Source organism: Elephantulus edwardii, unplaced genomic scaffold (assembly GCF_000299155.1).
Source record: "Elephantulus edwardii isolate Elephantulus edwardi_28Jun2011 unplaced genomic scaffold, EleEdw1.0 scaffold00068, whole genome shotgun sequence".
NCBI classification, from domain to species: domain Eukaryota; kingdom Metazoa; phylum Chordata; class Mammalia; order Macroscelidea; family Macroscelididae; genus Elephantulus; species Elephantulus edwardii.
In genome coordinates, this window is record NW_006399818.1 from 10,224,804 (window position 1) to 10,246,244 (window position 21,441).

Genomic DNA, 21,441 nt, shown 5'->3' on the forward strand with positions numbered 1-21,441 from the left:
TATAATTTAAAAAAATTAAAAAAAAAAAGACTTACAACCTTGGAAATCCTGTGGACAGTTTCGCTCTGTGTCCGGCATTGCTAAGGGTTGGTATGGACTTAATAGCAGTCAGTTCTGAGAGCCTTCAGAGGCAGCCAGTGTGCATCTGTGCACAGCCCCAAGGCATGTGTCTACACAGCTGACTTCTGCTCTCCTATGAAACTTACTTTACTGAGTCTTTGTGTCTGCAAAACAGGCCCCATAATACCTCCCTCTTCAGGATTGTGTTGAATATTGAGTCATGTTAAAGCTGTAACAACTGCTATTATTGTCATCTCTTTTTCTCCTTAGAAGCAAGAATGGTGAGAATTCATCTCACAAACTTTATTTCCTTTCCTTTTTCTGGATTTCTTTTATTCTTTTTCTAATTTACTTCTTTTTACTAATGGCTTTATTCTTCTTTGAAAGTTTACACATCAAACTGGCTTTGCATTTGATCATACATATTTTCATAACATTGTAATTATCTCTTCATTCATACACATTTTTATAACATTAATTACAATAGATCAACAGAATTTATTACACTGGCTAAGCACTGTGGCACTGATGTATCAAATGAGATGATGGTTACTCAATGTGGACAGTTGATTAAAACAAGCTTGGAAACAGGAATGGCATCCACTTCTGAAATAGCTTGCCTCCAGAACCCTATGAACCTGGAAAAAGGATGAGTTATACAATGTTCAGGTCTTTCGTGCATAGGGTCGCTATGAGTCGCCTACAACTCAACGGCACTTAACAACAACAGCATAGAGATCAGTTGGCCTAGTGGACAGTAAGTGATGCTACCAATCCAAAGGTGGGTGACTAACCTGTGGCCCCCAGGCCTGTTTTTAATTGGTTTTTGGTCAAACATTCTTCTAGGTCGTATAGCCCTGGTCTGTCCACTTGCTGTACAGAGGTACCTCGTGGTTGCTGTGAAGCCGAACACTGTGACACAGATGTGTCAAATGTGTTAATGGTTACCCATGGCGGACAGTGTTTGGTGGAGTTCCCCGATTAAAACAAGCCTGAAAGTAGGAGTGACCTTCACTTCCATAATAGTTTGCCTCTGGAAACCCTATGAATCTGGAGAAAGGATGAAAGTTACAAGTGTTCAGGTCTTTCATTCATAGGGTTGTTATGAGTCATATGAGTCACCTATGACTCAAGAAACTTAACAGCAACAATCAGTACAGCATCTATTATCTTGCACCTCACTCCATTTTTCTATTTTAGTTTTTATTCTCCTCTCCCTTCCTTTCCGTCTCTCATAACCAACCAACATGAATTCTGTGTATAAACCTCTTTTAGCTTTGTCTAGTAGTAGTCTTATTTAGTGTAATGCCTTCTAGATGTATACATGCCTTGCCATGTCTCCTACAACACTCTTTTTGTGACACTGCTGATTTCTTTGTTCCATCTACATTTTTTGGTGTCCCCCCCCCTTTTCTCTCAGCAGAGGAGAGGACAAACACAGTCCCATAAGTACTACAAATCATGCAGTCACGTTTCCAACATTTGGGGGTATTGTAGGGGCAGAACATCTGGAGGGCAATGGTTCTGCCTCACCCTGGGAAAACCACCTTCGTGATCCTGGTATCTCTCCTGCCAGTTAAGTATCCATCTACTTCTATGCTGCATTCACTTTTTAATGGCTTTTTAAATCATTTTCTTCATTGCTGTTGTTTTAGTATTTTCTAAGTCTTTATGATTTTCCTCTTTTTTACCTCAGTGTTGTTGTTGTGTGCTGACAAGTTGGAACCCACTCAGAACTGACCCTCCAGTGGGTTTTCAGAGGCTGTAAATCACACAGGAGGAGATTGCCCATCTTTCTCCTATGGAGCAGCTGGTGGATTCAAATGGTGAGCCTTTGGATGTGCAGTGAAACTTCTTAACACTTTATTCTTGAGTCATTTTCGCTCACGGCAAACCCCTGTGTACTGACTGAGTGGATGTGGGGGTTTGTGGCTATGACCATTTCAGAGGCAGATTCCTAAGGTTTTCATCTGATGCACCTCTGGGTGGTTTGAACTGCTAACCTTTCAGCTGGTTGTTGTTGTTGTTGTATATCGTCAAGTCAGAACCAACCCAGAGCTGACCCATCAGCAGGTTTCCACAGGTAGTTAATCACACGGTGGGAAGATTACCTATCTTTCTCCCACAGAGCACTTGGTGGATTTAAACTTCGTGCCTTTGGGATTGCACTGCAGCTTCTCACCACGAGGCCACCAGAGCTCCCTTAAGTCTCTGAACTATCCAAGGCCAGGGGCTCCTTTTGCATCACACAATGTACATAAAATGTGCAACCTACTAGCCAGCTTAAACTAAACACTGGATAAATATTGGACAAATACTGCCCCCACCACCCCCAGCATTTTCAGCTAACTTAGCCATCACCACTGGAGATGTGTCAGAAATTTGTCTCTGGTTGAGTTGATGCCGCAGCCCAGAAGAGACATAGATCAGTGACTAAGAGAGCAGTATTCGTGTGCCAAGACTGGTGGCCACTTGCCAGACTCTTCAGTTGGTTAACTACAGATCAGAGTTCACACACTCAAATGCCACAGGTTGCATCAGGTTAACTTCAAGCATGATACTTCTTGGGGGGTATCAACATACATGTATCAATATATTGGGATTTTCTTCACGCCCGCTAAGAAATGAAGTTTCCCATTTCCCTTGGAGAAAAAAAAAGTCCCTTCACCCATGTCCATTTTCCCTTTCTCATTTTTCAATAAAGACATAATGGTAGATAAAGATTTCTCCATCATAAGACAGTTTGTTGTTTGTTGCTGTGTACGGAAGAGTTGGAACCAACCCATCGCTGACCCTCTCACAGGTTTTCAAAGGCAGTTGAGGAGACTGCCCATCCTTCTCCCTCAACCTTCAGAATTGCAGTGCAGCTTTTTGCCACTAGGCCATCAGAGCTCCCTATAGTAAGAAAGTAGCCATTCAAAAGCTATCCAGGCCTGGATATGGAAATTACCAGCCAACGAGGGCAATGGTGGTGAACTGTGACAATGAGGAGAAAGTTAGGCTAAGGATTTCCACTTTTCTCATTGTTTAAGTTTCCAGAACCTGGAAATTTCATCTGATTTTTTTCTCCATGTAAGATTCTCTAGTGTCACAGTTGTTAAATGTGCAGATGCTAACGGAAAGCCAGGGAACCCAGCAGCCATTCTGCAGCAGAAAAATGAGACCACCTGTTTCTGTAAAGATGTAGCGCCTGGAAAATCCCGTGGGGCTGTTCTGCTCTGGGCACAGTATTGGTAAATGTCAGAAACAACAGGCGCTTTTCTGTTGTTTGTTTTTCTCATAATTGTTTAAATGTATATTAAATTCCCTCCACAAAACTCTGTATGTCCCTCAAAATAAAAGCAAAAAAACATGAGCTAGGCATGAGTTTGGCCTGGCGCACCTATCTTTCTCACACAGAGTAACACAGAGCAACACAGAGCAACACAGAGCAGCACAGAGCTTGTCCAACCTCCGAGCAAAACAGTGAAGTGCAATCCTGCTCATTCCTTGCTCTCCCAAACACAGTGAAGGGGAAAGTGGGAGGCAGCAGTGCCCCAGGGACGCCTCACCTGGATGATGTTACTAGAGCTCAGGTAGAGTTTGTCGTCTGTCCATGTGTCCCTAGCACTCTGTCCTCTGCACCAGCTAAACCAGCCTCACTAGGAAAACGCCTTCCCTCGGCTTTGGACTGGAACAAACACTACATAGAAGGGAAGCTGGCTGCTGAGAAAGAGGTGATGAGTGTGAAGTAATGCCCATCACTGAGGTAACTCCAGCTGGTGTGTTCCTGGACTCAGCCAACAGCAGAGGGTGAAGTCAATCACTGGGGCCACTGACAGGAGCCCCACCACTCCTCCAAGCCCATATCTTCGCATTCACCAGTCCTTTCAACTTAGCCAAACATACACCATCTTTGCAAAAGCCCTTTCTTGCAAACAGCTTGAGGAAAATCTATAACCAGTGGACCTACCCTGTAGGCGAAGTCAATGCAGTTTTCCTTAGTGGCCCGTCTTTCTATGGAAGGATTAGTCAGGCAACTAGCAACACGCAGTCATGACAATCTACTCCTATCTGACTGTTTACTGGGCTACAAAGGTTGTAAATTGCACCACAGGAGACTCTTCTAGGTCCCTCAGAGCCACTGCTGGGGCCAAATCATCAGAGAGGCAATGCTTGGGGGTCAGCAGTTAAATCCCTGCTGTTCATACCACCAGAGCGTCCCACAGGAAGGGTAGTCAAAGTTTACCAGGCACCGACTCAGTGTCAGGCACTGTTCTAAATGCTGCCCGTGCATCATTTTATCTAATCGTCCCAAGAACCGAGGGAGGAGGTATTATTATTTCCATTTGAGATGAGCAAACAGGCACAGGATGTTAAATAAGATCACCCAGCTTGTAGGTGACCCAATCCAGTCTCAAATGTAGGCACTGGGGCCAAGGACACAGCTCTTAACCAACAGGATTGCCAGCCTTGGAAGATGGGAGGGGGGCGGCAAAAGGTGCAAATTCTTCACCTCTCCGGAAAGACCTAATGATGTGTGAGGGCCCAGAACAAGGGAATTCATTTCATAGAGGGGGACAGTCTCTCTCTCTCTCTGTGTGTGTGTGTGTGTCTCTCTCTGTCTCTGTCTGTCTGTCTCTGTGACAGAGAAGAGGAGAAGAGAAAGAGACGAGAAAGAGAAGAGAAGAGAAGAGAAGAGAAAGAAGAGAAAGAGAAGAGAAAGAGAAGAGAAAGAGAAGAGAAAGAGAAGAGAAGAGAAGAGAAGAGAAGAGAAGAGAAGAGAAGAGAAGAGAAGAGAAGAGAAGAGAAGAGAAGCCTCAGACAATGTTCTAGGCTGAAACCCTTGGGGGTGGTAGGTTGGGGAGGGGGTGGAATCCTCAGGTCTTTCTTGTGAAGCTGCTGGATTCCTAATGCCCTTTCAGTTAGGACCCAAGCACTCCACTTGTCAAATAAAATTTTAACATCTCTCCCTTTGACTCTGAATTAAAGATGTAGGAAATAGAAAAAGCTTCGGTTAGTATTAACTACTCCAATCCACTTGATTTATTTTCTGCACACCCCCTCTACTTCTATTTTGTTAACTTTTTTTTGTTGTTGTTAACTTTTAAAAGTTAAATTCCAAACTTTCTAAGCCTCCTCTTCCCAACACGGGAGGGAGGCGCCTGGCAGAACCTGAGCAGAGAGAGGCTTTTGACCGAGACCTAAGGGGGGAAACGCCCCTGAGAGCCTGCAGGTCCCCCTCGCCCCTTAGTCCCCCTCACCCCTCACCTCATAGGTGCTGGTGATCCCCAGCTTGTAGAAGACCGGGAGGAAGACCTCGGCGCTGATGACCACCACCAAGAAATAGGTGAAGGCAAAGATGGTGAATATGGCCCCAAATCGGTAGACCTCGGAGGGGGTGCCCAGGACGGTGACCGCGGACATGAAGCTGGCAGTGAGGGACAGCGCCACGGGCACAGCTGTCATGCTGCGGCCCCCCATCAGGAAGTCCTTGGAGGTCTTCTGGCCACCCCCCGCGAAGGCGTAGTAGATGCCGATGACAGCCGAGATGAGCAGCATGGCCGCGAACACCAGGTAGTCCCACACCACGAAGGTGCCGATGGCCCGCGGTGCCTCCATGGCCGCGCGGTAGCCGGTGCGCTGCGCGCAAAGCAGGTGCGCACGGTTCGGCCGCAGCTGGCGCCCCGCCGCCTGGCGCGCGCCTCTTATCCGGGCGCCGGGGGCGCGGCGGGCGTGGCGCCCTGCGGGCTTGGAGGCGTCCTCCAGGTGCCTGACCCGTGAGAGCGCCAGCAAAGCCGAGCCGGGGGTGTCCAGCCCGGGCTGGGCTCAGAGATTCGGGAAGCCCGCAGGGCACGCTGAGCGCTCCCCTCGTGTGGCCGGAAAGAGCAAGGGAGAATCCCAGGGAGTGCAAAGTTTACCAAGTGGCACCAGAGTGGAAAGCACCTATTCAAGGGGACAGTGGACTGGCAGGAGAGCACGCGGACCGAAGGGCAATTGTCATGCCTTTATTTTCAGCAGTCCAGTTCAACAGTCCAGATTCTTAAACTGGGGAGGTTTTTAGATTTGATCTGTTCATGGGTCTCGTGGATGACAATCTACAAATGGGGAGGGGAGAGTCACAGTCCCTTGATGAGTAAGCAAATACAAAAAGAGTAGTGTGTTGCCATCCATGCTGCGTCTGTCATTCATGTCTTAGAGCAGCTAGAAGTGGAACAGACTGTGAAATAAATAATACCTGCCATTTTCTAAGCCTTCCGTGTGACATCGACATGTGCGCTTCTTTATACATTAACTAGTGTACTTGAGATAGCGTTATCTCCGTTTTCCAAATGAGGAAACTGCGATTTAGAGATTAAGTCACTTGCCCAAGGAAATGGGAGAGATTAAGATTGTTAAACCTGGTCTGATTTCAGAATTTGTTCACTGAATAGCAATGCTAAGCTTAAAACTCACCGGCCTTGATTCGGCCGTGGTGACCCTGTGTTGGATTTCCTAGACCTTAACTCTTAAACAGAACAGGCTGCCTCCTCTTCTCCTGCAGAGGAGAAGAGATGGATTTCAGTCACCGACCTTTCCGAGAGTGATTCAACATGCCACCACCAGGGACCTGGAATGGGAGTGCCTGGATGTGGATGCATGTTAATTATAGACCCCAAAACGTGCGCCTTAAAGAAGACTCTTGAAGTCACATGGGAAATAAAGTTTCCAGTAATACTCAAGACCTATTTGAAGTGGTTTCTACTGAAATATCACCAGTAACATTAGTCACACTTTCTAAAGTCCAATGATTTTTCCGGTTTTCCTCCTAAAATAGACCCTCCAGTCAAGCGGCCTTGCTCATTTTTCACTCCTCTTTGTAATTTGCCAGTTGATCCATTGTAAACAATCCACAGGGAACTCTGGCAGCCTAGTGGTAGGAAACTGCCAAGCCAAAGACAGGCAGTTCAAATCCACTCGCTCCTTCATGGGAGAAAGACAATCTCCTCCTGTGAGAGTAACAGCCCTGAAAATCTGCTGGAGGGTTGGCTACGAGTGGGAACCGACCTGATGACACATAACAAGAACAACTAACCCACAGAGTACTTTTAGTCCAGCCCCAGCCAGTTGCCATCAGGTAGATGCCTGCTTATGGGAACTCTGCCTGTGTCAAAGTAGAACTGAACTTCATAGGGTGCTTGGTGGCTGATTTTTCAGAAGGAGATAACTAGGCCTTTCAAGGGAGGCACCTCTGAGTGAAATAAAGTCTCCAAGCTTTCAGAAAGCAGCTGTGTGCATTAACCATGGGCACCACCCAGGGACTCCTTGGGGTTTTTTGTGAAATTTATTTTTATTTTTTTTATTCTGTTTTGGCAGCCTGTGAGCATAACACAAGGATGCTTGTTGGCGCAGTGGTTTCTTATTCTGCTAACCAAAAGTTGCTCCTCAGAAGAAAGACTTGACAGTCTATTTCCACAATGATTAAACTGAACCAAACACACTGTGATTGGGTGGATTCCGACTCATCCCTCTGTCACTTTCTAAGGTTGTAAATCTTTATGAAGAAGACTGTCCATCTTTCTCCTGAAGAGTGACTGAATTCAAACTACTTCCCTTTTACTAAAGCATAATACGTGAATGCTCTGCCTTGGAAATTCTGTGGGCAGAATTCTACTCTCTTCTCTAGGGTCACAATGAGTTAGAATCAACTCAACGACACACAGCAACAATTTTGGGGAAAACAGGTCACAGGTCTTCCTCCATGCTCCCCCAAGAGAAGGTGGTGGGCTCCAACCACCCACCTTTCAATTAGTCACCAAGGATACTTTCTGAAGAGCCAGCATTATATGTTTTCTTGGCTGCTTCCAGTCTGTTGAGGATTGGCTGGGCTAAGTGGCATTTGGAAGGTATTGTTATTAGAAACTAACTCTGTGTCTTTTGCATTATGATACTGGCGTACTGTCATGTATGCCTTCTAATCTGTATGCTGTTCCACTCTCAGATCTTTCAGCTCAGATCCTCAGATCAAGACTTGGAATTGGTTCATCTCTGTTCAAACTCCTGCTGAGAATTTGTATTTCCACTTCAGATATATGAAATCAGAATCTATGTTTTAATAAGATCCTTGGGTGATTCCTATGTATATATAAACCCACTCTCAGGGTATCGATTCCAACTCATAGCGAATCCCCACCAGGTTTCCTAGGCTTTAAAGCTTTATAGCAGAGACTATGCATCTTTTGCTCTCAGACCTTGTGGATTGGCAGCCCGAGGTACTGAAGAGCAAGGCTGTTCATTTTAAGACTAAGATGCGCCTGATTCTGGTCATGGTCTTTTCAATCATGTGCATCTGAGAGCTGGACAATGAATAAGGATGACAGAAGAAGAATCTACGCCTGTGAGTTATAGTGTTGAAGAAGAGGACTGAACCGACTTCCAAAAGAACAAAGAGATATGTCTTGGAGAAGGTGCAGCAAGAATTCTCCTTGGAAGTAAAGATGGCGAAGCTTCATCACACATACTTCAGGCATGTTGCGAGGAGGGCCTGATCCTTGGAAAGGGACATCATGATTGGGAAAGTGGGAGGTCAGTGAAAGAGAGAAAGACCCTCAACAAGATGGATTGACACAGTGACTACAGCAATGGGCCCAAGGGTGTCAGAGATGATTAGGGTGGCATAAGATAGGGCAGGGTTCAGATCTATTCATGTATGAGTTGGACTTAATTTAATGGCACAATAACAACAAACACCATCAGAGCTCCTTATATAGAAGTATGTTTCCACAAAACTCACTCCCGTGGAGTCAGGATGAGGTCATAGCTGACCCTATATTCGGGTTTTGAGACTTTAAATTGCTCATAGGGAGACTTCCCATCTTTCTCCCTCACCGGGTGAATTCGAACCTCCAGAGTGTTGTGGCGTTTGGGTTAGCGACACAACTCCCTACAGGCTTTGCCACCAGTGTACCTTATGTAGGCATACCTACTATTATGTAGGTGTTATGTAGGTATAGTACTACTATTCCCCCTCCTTTCCTCCATTGAGTCAGAACCAATTGATAGCTGATCCCGCAAAGGGTTTTCAGATGCTGTAAATCACAATGAAGGAACTTGCCCACCTTTCTCCCTTGAAGCAGCTGGTGGATTCTGACCTCATGCCTTTGGATTGGCAGCACAACTCCTTTCCACAAGGCTACCAGAACCCCTGATGTATTCATAGGATCTAGTTAAATGTAGATTCTGATTAGGTACAGTTGGGTGGAAATGCAAAATTTTTCAGCAGGAGTTAAAAATCAGAATAAATGGAAGCCCTCCTTCAAATAATGCTTTCAAGAGGAGTACGCAGATGCTCTAGGTTTTGCACCGTTGAAGAAATGAGGTTACTTACCAATTGCCTGCACATTAAAGGAATTCATCTGAGTAGAAAATTCTGGGGATATGATCTTCCCCTGACCTACTCCACCCCCCAAAAAGTTGTAGGTATTTTACTGTTGTTTTCTGAGGTCAGCAGAGTTCTTGTTTCTTTAAAAGTAACTTGAAAAACACCTGGTGGTACAGTGGGTAAGTATTTGGACGCTAATTGAATTGCTGGCAGTTCAAGCCCATCTACTGCTCCCAGGGAGAAAGGTAGGACTATGTGCTTTTACAAAGATGCACGGCCTTGAAACCCCTTTAAGACACTTCTACCTAATGAGTTTGTTTTGGTTTTCAAAGTAAGTTGCTTTAGGCTGAATGCTGATAGGTTTCTTCTCCTTTACACCTATAATTCCAAATTGTGGCCAGGATATTTCTAGAATGTTGTTATTATGTGTCATCGAGTCACTTGCAACTCCTAGTGACCCTATGGACATTAATTCTGAACCCTGCCTTATCCTGAGTCAATCCGACAGACCTAAGCCTATTTCTCCAGTCACTGAGTCAATCCATCTCATCCTGAGTCTTCCTTTTATTATTATCACCTAGAATGGCTTATTCCATTTTTATTATTTCTTGCAATTTTTTTTTCATTTTACGCTGGTCTGCCTACAAAGTTCATGCACATGGCCCCTCACTCCAGATCCCCCCAACCTCCCCAGCTCACCCCCCTCAAACCAGATCCCCTCACTTCTTCACTCCAAACCCCTCACCCATCAAACCTTGAGACCTATGATTACCGCCCCCTTCTGCCCATCCTTACCCCTCTGCTCCCTCCTGCCTCCCCTTGGATTCTCACGTGTTTTACTAGTTCTCTATTTTTAAAATAATGGTCTTACAATGTATTTGCCCTTATGGGACTGAATTAGTTCACTTAGCATAATGCTCTCCAGTCCCTCCCAAGTTAGGTAGTGATTTACAGAATCATTGCTCCTATGTGCTGCATAGTATTCCATCATGTGAATGTATCATAATGTCTCAATATTAGATCGTGGTTAGACATTTGGGCAGTTTGCCTGTTCTTGCAATGGTGAATAATGCTGCTCTGAACATTGGTGTACAAGTCTCCGTTTGTGCCTCAGTTTTCATTTTCTCTAGATCTATTCCAAGCAGTGGAATAGCTGGGTCATGTGGAATTTCTATGTTCAGCTTTCTGAAGAAGCACAAAACTGCCTTCCAGAGTGGTTGTACCGTCTTACAATCCCACCAACAGTGTATGAGTGTTCCTATCTTACCACATACTCTCCAACATTCTTTTTTTTCCTTTAAACTTTTATTGTTTCATATATAATCTTTTTGTTTGGGTTTTTTTAATTTAACAGTTTATGCACATTTTATTGTTTTTTAAATTTTTTTCTTTTTCTTTTTTAATTTATTATTCATTTCAATGAAAATTTACAGAGACTTTGGATTTCCATTCATTCATTGTGGCACTTTTCTCCCCTCCCAAGCCTCCCCCCTAGTACACTACCCTCTTGGAAAAGTAAAAGAAAAATTCTTTCATTGTTTTGCAATCCCTCCCCCAAGTCCACTCCACTATGCAGCCTTAGCTCTGGACTCCTGTCGAGATAAAAATACCTAATCACATATCCCTTTTCAACGGGTTTCTCCCTCATCTATTTCAATGCAGTATACATTATTGAACCCATCTTTCTCAGTCTCCCTGCAACCCTGATGTCTGTCCTGTTTTACAACAGTGGCACATGCAGTATTTGTCCTTTTGTGACTGAGATACTTCACTCAGCATAATGTCTTCCAGGGTCACCCATTTTGAATAATATTGCACAAGTTCCTTGTTTTTCAATGCAGCGTAGTATTCCATTGTGTGAATATACCACAGCTTCTCTATCCGTTTGTTTGTTGATGGGCACTTAGGTTGTTTCCAACTCCTTGCTATTGTGAACAAAGCCATGATAAACATGGATGTACATATATCTGCTTGGGTGGCAGTTATGGTCTCTTTGGGGTATATTCCCAGTAGTGGAATTGCTGGGTCACCAGCATTCTTTTTTAATAATCAGGTCTTTTTAAAAAAAATATGCTGTTAATTATTGCTGTTCCAATTGTATCTTTTTCAGAAATGTCTTTCATTGTGAAATAAAATCTGTTATTGACTTTAATATTTTTCTTTCACTCGTGCGTCCTAAGGGAGCTCTGACAGCATAGCCCATGGGCAATCACACTGCTAACCCAAAGGCTGGGTCTCTCTGCTGATCTGAATCCACCAGCAGCTTCACAGAAGAAATGTGGATCGTCTCCTCCCCTGTAAGGCAGAGCCTCCCAAAACCTGCTGGCACGGCAGCTATTTAATGGCAATTAATTTCTATTTTTGATGCATCCAGGAAATCAAGTTTAACTTTTGTATCATCAACGCTATTTTTTATAATATAAATACTGCACTTTACTGCTCTCAATGCAGATTTTACTTCTAATGTTCTATTTTAATATCTTTGACATTTTCATATAATCTTTTTCTGTCTCATTCTAAAAACTGTTCACCATTTCTCCTTTCATTTCATAACAATCTTGTTATTTTACATCCCCTTAAATATGTGTAAAATGTGTGTAGTAGCAATATGAGAGTAGCTGAGACTGACTTCTACTGTCTCCCAAAGGGGAACTGTTCCCATAAGCAATATCCATAGTAAAAAAAGTTATTCTTGTAAGGTCAGTTATAGTCTTCCAAGCTCCTGTAACTACTTCTACTCATTCCAACACCAATTTTTCAGCTCTACTGGGTCCAAAATCCATTGCAATGACTACAGAGATTTTACAGACCCATGCTCAGGATTACGGGGCTAATTAGGGAAGTTAACAGGCTATAAATCAGGTTGGTAGCAAGATACAGTTCCTCAGTCCAGAAAGCTTCTCTCAAGTGAGGTGGTCATAGTCCCTTTGAACTTCAGCCTCGTTGCTTTGAGCAATGCCACAAAGTTCCCTTAGTCTTACCAGTTATGGTGTCTTCCCTCAGTCCTCCAACAAGCTTGGGTTAAGCTTGCTTCTGGCTGTGGCAGCAGCAGTCCCAAATCAGCTCTGTCTCAGGTTATTCTCTGGGTTCTTTGCTGTGACAAAGTCAAACACAATGGTTGGAAAAGCCATTTTGAACAATAAACTTTTGACACTACAGCATAACAAGTGATTTCCTCAAAGTTGTTGTTGTTATTTATTATTATTATTATTGTTAATTATTATTTGATCATATTCCAGGCACAAGCAATTTTTAGTGTGCATCTCTTACTTTGAGTCTTCAAAACTGTCCCTTTTCTTTATCTTACAGATAATATTTTTAGTTTTTTTAAATTATTGGTTTGTTAACAATGTTTATATACATTGTGTTTTACACTACTCTTAATTTACATTGTTTTTTACACAATCGTTCTCACGCATTATGTTTTCTAAAATTAGTCACCATTAGACCTTGCCCATCATTACCCTATCTTTTCCCCGGGCCCTTTCCATTTATTTCCACCCACCCACCAAACTGTGTAACCCTGTGGCTTCACCCCTACACATCCTTAACTATCCCCCGCCTTGAGTCCTCATACATATTTTATTAGTTAGCCTTCTATTTTTACAAGAATGGTCTTGTGCAATATTTGTCCTTGTGAGACTGAATTAGTTCACTCAGCATAATTCTCTCCAGCCTCTCAAGTTACACAGTATTTTTCAAAATTGTTGCTCCCGAGTACTGCATAATAAATGTACCACAATTTCTCAATCCATTCAGTTGTGGTTGGTCATTTGGACTGTTTCCATGTTCTTTTGATAGTGAGTAGCACTGTTATGAACATCAGTATACAAATCTTCATTTGTGTCTCACTTCTAATTTACTTGGTGTATATTCCTAGTAATGGAATAGCTAGGTAATATGGAGTTTCTATATTCAACATTTTGAGAAAATGCCAAACTGTCTTCCAGAATGGTTGTACCATTTTACAATCCCACCAAGAGTATATGAAAGTTCCTATCTCTCCACATCCTCTCCAATATTTATTGCTTGCTTCCCTACTAAACTTTGCCACTGCTGCTGGGTGAGGCTGTATCTCATTGTGGACTTTTTTCATAAGACGATTTTTTTTTAGTTGTTGTTAAGTGCTGTTGAGTTGAGTATGACTCATAACAACAGATCTGAACCCTGTCCTATCCTGTGCCATCCTTATCATCTCTGATATACTTGATTCCATTGCTACAGCTATCATGTCAATCCATTTGGTTGAAGGTCTTCCTCTCTCTTGCTAACCCTGTACTTTTCCAAGCAAGATGTTCTTTTCCAAGGAAGAGCCCCTCCTAACAACATGTTCATGTGAGACGAAGCTTCACTATCTTTGCGTCCAAGGAACACTCTAGCTGCACTTTCTCCAAGACATACCTGTTTGTTCTTCTGACAGTTCATGGGACACTCAGCACCATTCTCCAACACTGCAACTCAAAGGCAATGATCTTTTTGCTGTCATCCTTATTCATTGTCCAGCTCTTAGATGTATAACAGGTAACTGAAAAGACCATAGTTTGAATTAGGCATACATTGAAGTTGACATCATTGTTCTTCAATACTTTGGAGAAATCCCTGACAGTCACCTTGCACAAAGCAATAAGTCTCCTGATCTCCTTAGCTGTTGCTAAGGGTATTAATTACGAATCTAAGATGAAATCGTTAAAGAGTTTCAATCCTTTTGTTACCTATCATGATGTTGCCTATTGTCCCAACAATAATGATCTTTGTTTTCTTGATGTTGTGATATAATCCATATCAAAGGCTGTAATTAATCTATGGCAACAAGTGTTTCAGGTCCTCCTCATTTTCAGCAAGCAAGGTGTGTCATCTGCATAGCACAGGTTGTTGATGAGTCTTCCTCCAATCTGACACCACATCCTTCTTCATTAAGTCCAGTTTTTCAAATGATTTGTTCAGCATACATATATGGAAAGAGACTCCAGCCCTGACATACATCTTTCTTGATGCTAAACCATGCAATGTCCCCTTATCATCTTAAAATGAAATAATATTTTCCAGATCTAGTGCCAAAAGTCCAAATGTGAATAGTTGGTTTTGACCTTACTTTTCTCTTCTTTTGGCTCTCACATTTATGATGGATGGTAAACCCAATACCTAGTGGTGGTCATATTTGCACTTATAGAGACTCTCTTGGGGAGAGAAGAAGCTCTTGCGGTGTAATACTGTACTATTAGCCCAAAAATAATCTACCAGCTGCTCTGTGGGAGAATGAGGAGAAGTTTCTCATATAGATCTATGGCCTCAGAAACACAATGGAGGCTCACTCAGAGTAGGAATTAACTCTGTGGCCGTGGGTTTGACTTTTTGGTTCTTAGATGGAAATGATATTTACTCCTAGTCCTATTGCCCAGAACTCTAATATATTCATGAGGAAATGGCATCACAGAAGCTATTAGAATACAGCATCCACTACATCTAGTGTTCTTCCAACTTCCCTCAAGCTGCAGCACTTTTCTTCTAATGACCTCCCTCCCCAAGATTCAATGTGTACTGATGGTTCATTCTATATCCTTCAGCTGTCTGCTGGAAAACCACTGAAGTTGTGCTCAAATGAGTTGATTCCTATTTCTAGTGACCCAATGTGACTGGGTAAAACTGCCCCAGAGGGCTTCCGAGGGGCTTGAGTGGCACAGTGCCTAGTATTTTGTGCTTCCAACAAAACACTGTGTACCTCTGGTGGTTCAAATCCACATACAGCTCCTACAGAAAAAAGATGGACAATCTCCTCTCATTTGCAGCCTCAGAATTGACTCATGGGCAGTGATATTGGAGTTTTGAGTCTTTACAGCAATAGATCCCAAGGAATAGAAGTGAGTTAGAACCACCAACTTTTCCATTGGCAGTGGACTGCCTAACAGTGACGTCATCAAGGACTAAGTGATACATGTTCTTTGGAAATGACAAGTTCTGACTGAATGAAGAGGTGCTTTGGTAGAAAACACCCAGAAACCAAGGGATGGATGGATGGGTGCCCAGTTCCCTAATGGCAATGCAGTTGGTGTCCGTTCAGTCAGCTCTGACTCCTGGTTCCCTTACAGTTGAACAAAATGTTTCCTGGTCCTGTCCTGTTTTCATTACTTGGGTATATTTTAGTCCATTGTTGAGGCAGTTATGTTAATCCATCTCATGGAGGGATTCCCTCAGTTTTGCTGACTTTCTACTTTACCAAATATGATGTCCTTTTCTAGCAATTTTCCCCTGATGACACTGAATTACTCTAATGGAGATAAAAATTATGATTCAGGAAAGCAGTTGAGTAAGAACAAGAGGATTTTCCTGTTCACTTTCATAAAGAGCTTTCCTTTTCATGATCAATTATTCAATTGTGGTTTTTAGTCCAGTTAAATGTTGTTGTTGTTGTTATGTGCCGTCAAGTCGTTTGCGACTCATAGCGACCCTATCTATGTACAACAGCCCTAAACCCTGCTCTATCCTGTGCCAATTGCACTGCCTCTGACACACCAATCCCAGTCACTGAATCAATCCACCTCATAGAGGGTCTTCCCTTCTTGCGCCGTCCCTCCACCCTCCCAAGCATGATGTCCCTCTCCAAGGACGTGTCCCTCCTTACAACAAAAAGTTGTTTCTCTTTCACATTTAAAGAAGTACAGCAGATTAGAAGGGAGGGATTTCATAAAGCTGCTTGGGATTCAGACTCTTCTTTTCACAATTTTTTTCACCCTTATAGTTGGGGTTTTGCTGAAGCAGGAAGGAAAAGGCTGAATAAAGAGACTTGAGTTAAGTTCATACACGTTTCATTAGACAGAACTTGGTCACATGATCACATCCAGCAGTAAGGAAGTCTTGGAAAACAAGGCTTTCCTGTCAGGGAGGGAGTCATTAGCCTGCCAAAAACTAGAGATTGCATTTGTAAAGAAAGGGAAAATTAATGGGAGTGTGTGACCATATTTAACTTTATTCACCATCTTCACCTGACTTCATTCTCATTAACCAGTTTTCATGAATGTGTACTGTCTTCTAATACACATTCATAATGTGGGCTCTGGTTGCCGAGTGGTAAGGAACTGCACTGCAGGCCTAAAGGCGTCCAGTTCCAATCCACCAGCTACTCCAGAGGAGAAGGATGGGAAATCTCTTTCTGTGCGATTTACTGTCTCTGGAAACTCTCTGGAGGATCAGCTGGGAGTCAGTTCTGACTCCACAGTACACAACAGCAACAGTGCATTATGAATGTGATTTGCTTTAAAAGTAAATTTGTTTTGTACTTTTAGGAACAGTGGAGCGAGGATTCTGAAGCTTCATCTGACATACTTTGGACATGTTGCAAGGCAGGACCAGTCCTTGGAGAGGGACAGCACAGGAGAGGAAGACCCTCAATGAGACGGGGGTAAGTGTGTCAGAGACAGTGAGATTGGCCCATGATAGAGCAGATTTTAGGGCTGTTGTACATAGGGTCACAGGAGACTCAACAGCACATAACAACAACAACTTTTAAGAACACTCTGCCTATAGTGTGCAGTCAAGTCAACACTCGTTAAGGGGATAAATAAGACATGACCCCAATTCTTTTGTAACCTTTCTTCTTCTCTCTCTCCTTCACATCCAGTTAATTCCAACTCTTGGCTGACCCTCCATGGGGTTTCTGAGAATGTAACTTCCATGGGAAGAGATGGCTCATCTTTCTGCCTTGGAGACATTAGTGAATTAGAACCACCAGAGATTTGGGGCCTTTAGGTCAGCAGGACAACTCCCTAAGGACGATGCCCAAAGATCTCCCTTTGATAATCTAAGCTGTATTTCCAGAGTCAAGACTGGAATAGTAAAACCTCTTCATGACATAGAAAATATTCCAATGTCAAAAGATTCTATCTCTCTCAGACACTTGGTGAAGGAAAGATGGGATTGTTACTTGACAGAAATTCTAAATGCCACTGCCTTTGGGATAGTTGCACAGCTTCCTGTGGACTATGCCACAGAGCTCCCTAGAGTTCTAAATACTTTATTTTCTTATGATCAAAATTATTTTGGGGATCAAGAATATTTTATAGTGTTAATAAACCAAAAGTTAAGGGCATTGCATAAGTTGCCTTCAACTTTAAAGTTTCACTGGCTAGCTGTCCAGAAATTGTCAAATAAAAAGTAGATGCTTCCCTTAAGAAGGTTAAAAGGTTAAAAAAAGGGGTTAACTAGAGGTATAAATCTCAACATTTTTTGTCTCCCCAAAATTTCAGTGAAAGTACAGGTATGTCCTCAGAGCAAGTCCATAGCACAAGTCCCCAGTGATAAACGTTTGGCATAGTATAAGTCAGTATCAGGCAAACAGAGTACAAGTTAGTCTCCCAGATGCAAACACTTGACTTATATACAATCTATAGGTAGAAAGCAACCCCATAAAACCTGCCACTTTAACAACATTTACAAATTATGATAAGTGGGCACAAATGTGTGATGCCCATCTTTATCCCCATTGTATTTTATTAAACATGCTTTAGTGTATCTGAATGAGTTTCTTGAGGAGTTTCAAGCACAGAGGTTTTTTACACAAGAAACAGCCCAGTCCACTGCTGTCAAGTCAATTCCTACTCCTGGTGACACGCCATCAGGTTTCCAAGGCTGTAAATTATAATGTAAAGAGAATTCCCTTTCTTCTCCCTCAGAACAACTGGAGCATTCGAACTGCCGACGTTTCTGCCAGTAGTGCAATATGTAAAGCACTATACTATTAGAACTCTTCATGTGTACAAAAGTATACAGTATATTATATACTGAGTGAGGTATTTGACTGACATTAAACATGAGCTGTATTGTTCTGATGTACAAATTTGGCTTAAGGATGGGCTTAGGAATGAGGCTCAATCATAATCTAGGGTTTGCCTGCTAATGTGTTTCCTTTTGTGTTCTGGTCTCATATCTTAGTGTGTTTTACAGCTGGTAGAAGAACGACTGGAACAGCACAGGAGAACGACTAGAACAGCACATCAGCAGAGAACTGCCAGAAGTCCAGGCTGGGTTTAGAAGGGGTTGTGCTACTTAGGGATATTGTAGCTAATGTTAGCTGGATCTTAGCTGAAAGCTGTGTTTCATTGACTATGCAAAGGCGTTTAACTGTGTGGATCATAACAAACTGTGGCTGACTCTGAGAAGAATGGGAATCCCAGAACACTTGATCATTCTAATGTGAAACCTATACTTGGACCAAGAGGCAGTCGTCAGACAAGAGCAAGGAAACACTGCATGGTTCAAAATTGGGAAGGGTGTACGCCAGGGATGTGTCCTATCTCCATACCTTTTCAACCTGTATGCAGAGCAGATTATCCGAGAGGCTGGGCTCTATGAGGAGAAGTGTGGTGTCAGGATTGGTAGAAGATTCATCAACAATCTGCGTTATGCAGATGACACAACCCTGCTTGCTGAAACTGAGGAGGACCTGAAGCACCTACTGCCGAGGGTCAAGGACTGCAGCCTCCAATATGGATTGAGGCTCAATGTCAAGAAGACAAAGATTCTCACCACTGGACCAATTGGCAGCATCAGTATGCATGGTGAAGAGATTGAGATTGTTCACAGCTTTAGTTTCCTTGGCTCCATAGTCAACAGTCTTGGCACCAGCAGCCAGGAAATTAAAAGGTGCATTGCCATGGGAAAGTCTGCTGTTAGGGACCTCTCCAAAGTACTGAAGAGCAATGGTGTCTCTCTGGAGACTAAGGTGCGTCTGATACAGGCCATGGTCTTTGCTATCACTTGTTATGCCTCAGAGATTTGGACAGTGACTAAGGAGGATAGAAGGAGAACTGATGTCTTTGAGCTGTGGTGCTGGAGAAGAGTATTGAGGGTACCATGGACTGCTAGGAAAACAGATTCATCCTGGAAAGAGTTAAACCGGGTGGCTCCTTGGAGGCAGGGATTCTGAGGCTCCGTCTGGCATACTTTGGACATGTTGTAATGAGGGACTGGTCCTTGGAGAGGGACATCATGCTGGGCAGAGTGGAGGGACAGTGCAGGAGAGGAAGGCCCTCTATGAGGTGTATTGATTCAGTGACTGGGGTGATCAGGATGGGTGTGTCGGAGACAGTGTGATTGGCACAGGACAGAGCAGGTTTTAAGGATGTTGTACATAGGGTTGCTATGAGTTGTAGGCCACTCGACGGCACATAGCAACAACAACAACAACAACCTAACCTGTATAAAAGTAATTCTCGGCACTTGTTACATCTGAAGAGAAGACTAGGTATAGACGTTAAGGTCCCACAAAGCCAAACAGGTTCCCCTGGAGTAAAATTATGTTTGTGTTTCCTACTGCTCACCTCAATTCATTGGGAAATGTTTGGCTATCAATTATCCTGATGCAAGGGATGAACATTAATATTAAAATGACAGCATTGCATAATAAGTTATTTCACATCTCTATAGAGTAGGTTTCCTCTGTAGAAATAAGAGAGGGTTTTGTAATCAAATCAGTTGTCATGATAAACTCCTGCATATCACAGTAGCGCTGTACTTCCTAGTGTTTTCAGTAACCAATTTTTCAAAAGTGGGTCACTAGGCCTTTGTTCCAAGGCACCTCTGGCTGGATTTGAAGTTCCAACCTTTCAGTCAGCAGCCAAGCATTATCATGTATTTGCACCATCCAGGGTCCCTGAGTTTTTCTGAATAGACTTTCTATAAAAGCATGGTGCGAAGGGTAAGGTCAGTGGGAATAGGCTGATAAAGTGACAGGGATTCCTTTCCAAAAGGAAAATGAAATTAGAATGTGCTGATAAGTGTGATAGTTTGTGCGAACTCCTCAGAGCACTCCTCAATTTTTCACCAGGTGAAGTTGCTGACATTTAAAATCCAAGAGGTGGTAGAGCTTCCACTGTCACAGTATCGCCAAGTCACCACAATATGAAAAACTGACAGATGCGTGGTGGCCAATTTTATTGTTTCAGTTAGACTCTTTCAGTCTAAAATAAGAGGAAACTACTCAGTTAAGGGGGAGGGGGGAGAATGAGAGCATGTGTCGTAAATGCCAGGAGCCCAAAAGCTGTCAGTGTGAAGTTCTTCCTCTCTACCTCTCCGGTCAGGTTTGTTTGTTTATTTTCCTGCATTACCATAGGAACTCAAAAGTACACAAATCAGTGCTGCTTCTTATAGTTGTTATATGCAGGCAAATCAACTGTGACTCACAGAAACCCTGTGCACTAGAGCTCTGAACCCTGCCCTATCCTGAGCCAATCTTACTGTCTCCAACATACCTACCCCCTTTATCCCGGTGATAGTGTCAACCCATCTCATCCTGAGTCTTCCTCTCTTGTGTTGTTTCTCTACCCTCCCAAGCATGATGTCCTTTTCCAAGGACTGGTCCCTCCTGGCAACATGCTCAAAGTATGTGAGATGGAGCTTTAAGATCCTGCCTCCAAGGAACAAATTGGCTTCCTTCTCTCCAGGACAGAGCTATTAGTTCTATTGTCAATCCATGGAATGTTCAAAACTCTTTTCCAAAGGCATAGATTGTTCTTTTATCATCCTTAGTAATTATGTGCAGCAATAAATTGTGAAGACCAAGGCCTGGATCAGGTGCACCTCAGTCTCTAGACTGACATTGTTGCTCTTTAGCACTCTAGAAAGGTACCTGCCAGCAATGTTGACTGTGGAACTGAGTAAGCTGAAATTGTTAACAATTTCAGTCTCTTCTCCATCTATCATGGTGCTGCCAATTTGCCCCATGATGAGAATCTTTGTTTTCTTGATGCTAAGATTCAATCCATATTGAAGGCTGCAGTCATTGACTTTCTGCAGTAAATGCTTAAAGTCCTCCTCAGTTTTGGCAAGGAAGGTTTTATCATCTGCATAGCATAGGTGGTTAATGAGCCTTTCTTCAATCTGCATGCCACATTCCTCTTATAGCTTCCCAAATAATCTGTTCTGTTTATAGATTAAAAAGATATAATAATGATAATTTTTTTTAAAAAAAATATGGAGAAAGCTTACATCCCTGATGCATACCTTTCTTGATTTTGAACCAGGCCCGGCTTCCTTTCTCTGTTCTGACA

The 21,441-nt window shown here is 43.0% G+C and overlaps 1 protein-coding gene across 1 annotated transcript in view; it reads right to left on the minus strand.

Moving 5' to 3' along the window:
* SLC5A8 (solute carrier family 5 (sodium/monocarboxylate cotransporter), member 8) overlaps positions 1 to 5,842 on the minus strand; it is a 74,551-nt gene extending 68,709 nt beyond the window's left edge. The window contains exon 1 of the mRNA XM_006888528.1: positions 5,311 to 5,842. Coding sequence (XP_006888590.1) covers positions 5,311 to 5,661 — 351 coding nt within the window. The 5' untranslated portion in view covers positions 5,662 to 5,842. The remainder of the gene's footprint in view (positions 1 to 5,310) is intronic.
* Positions 5,843 to 21,441: the final 15,599 nt, after the last annotated feature.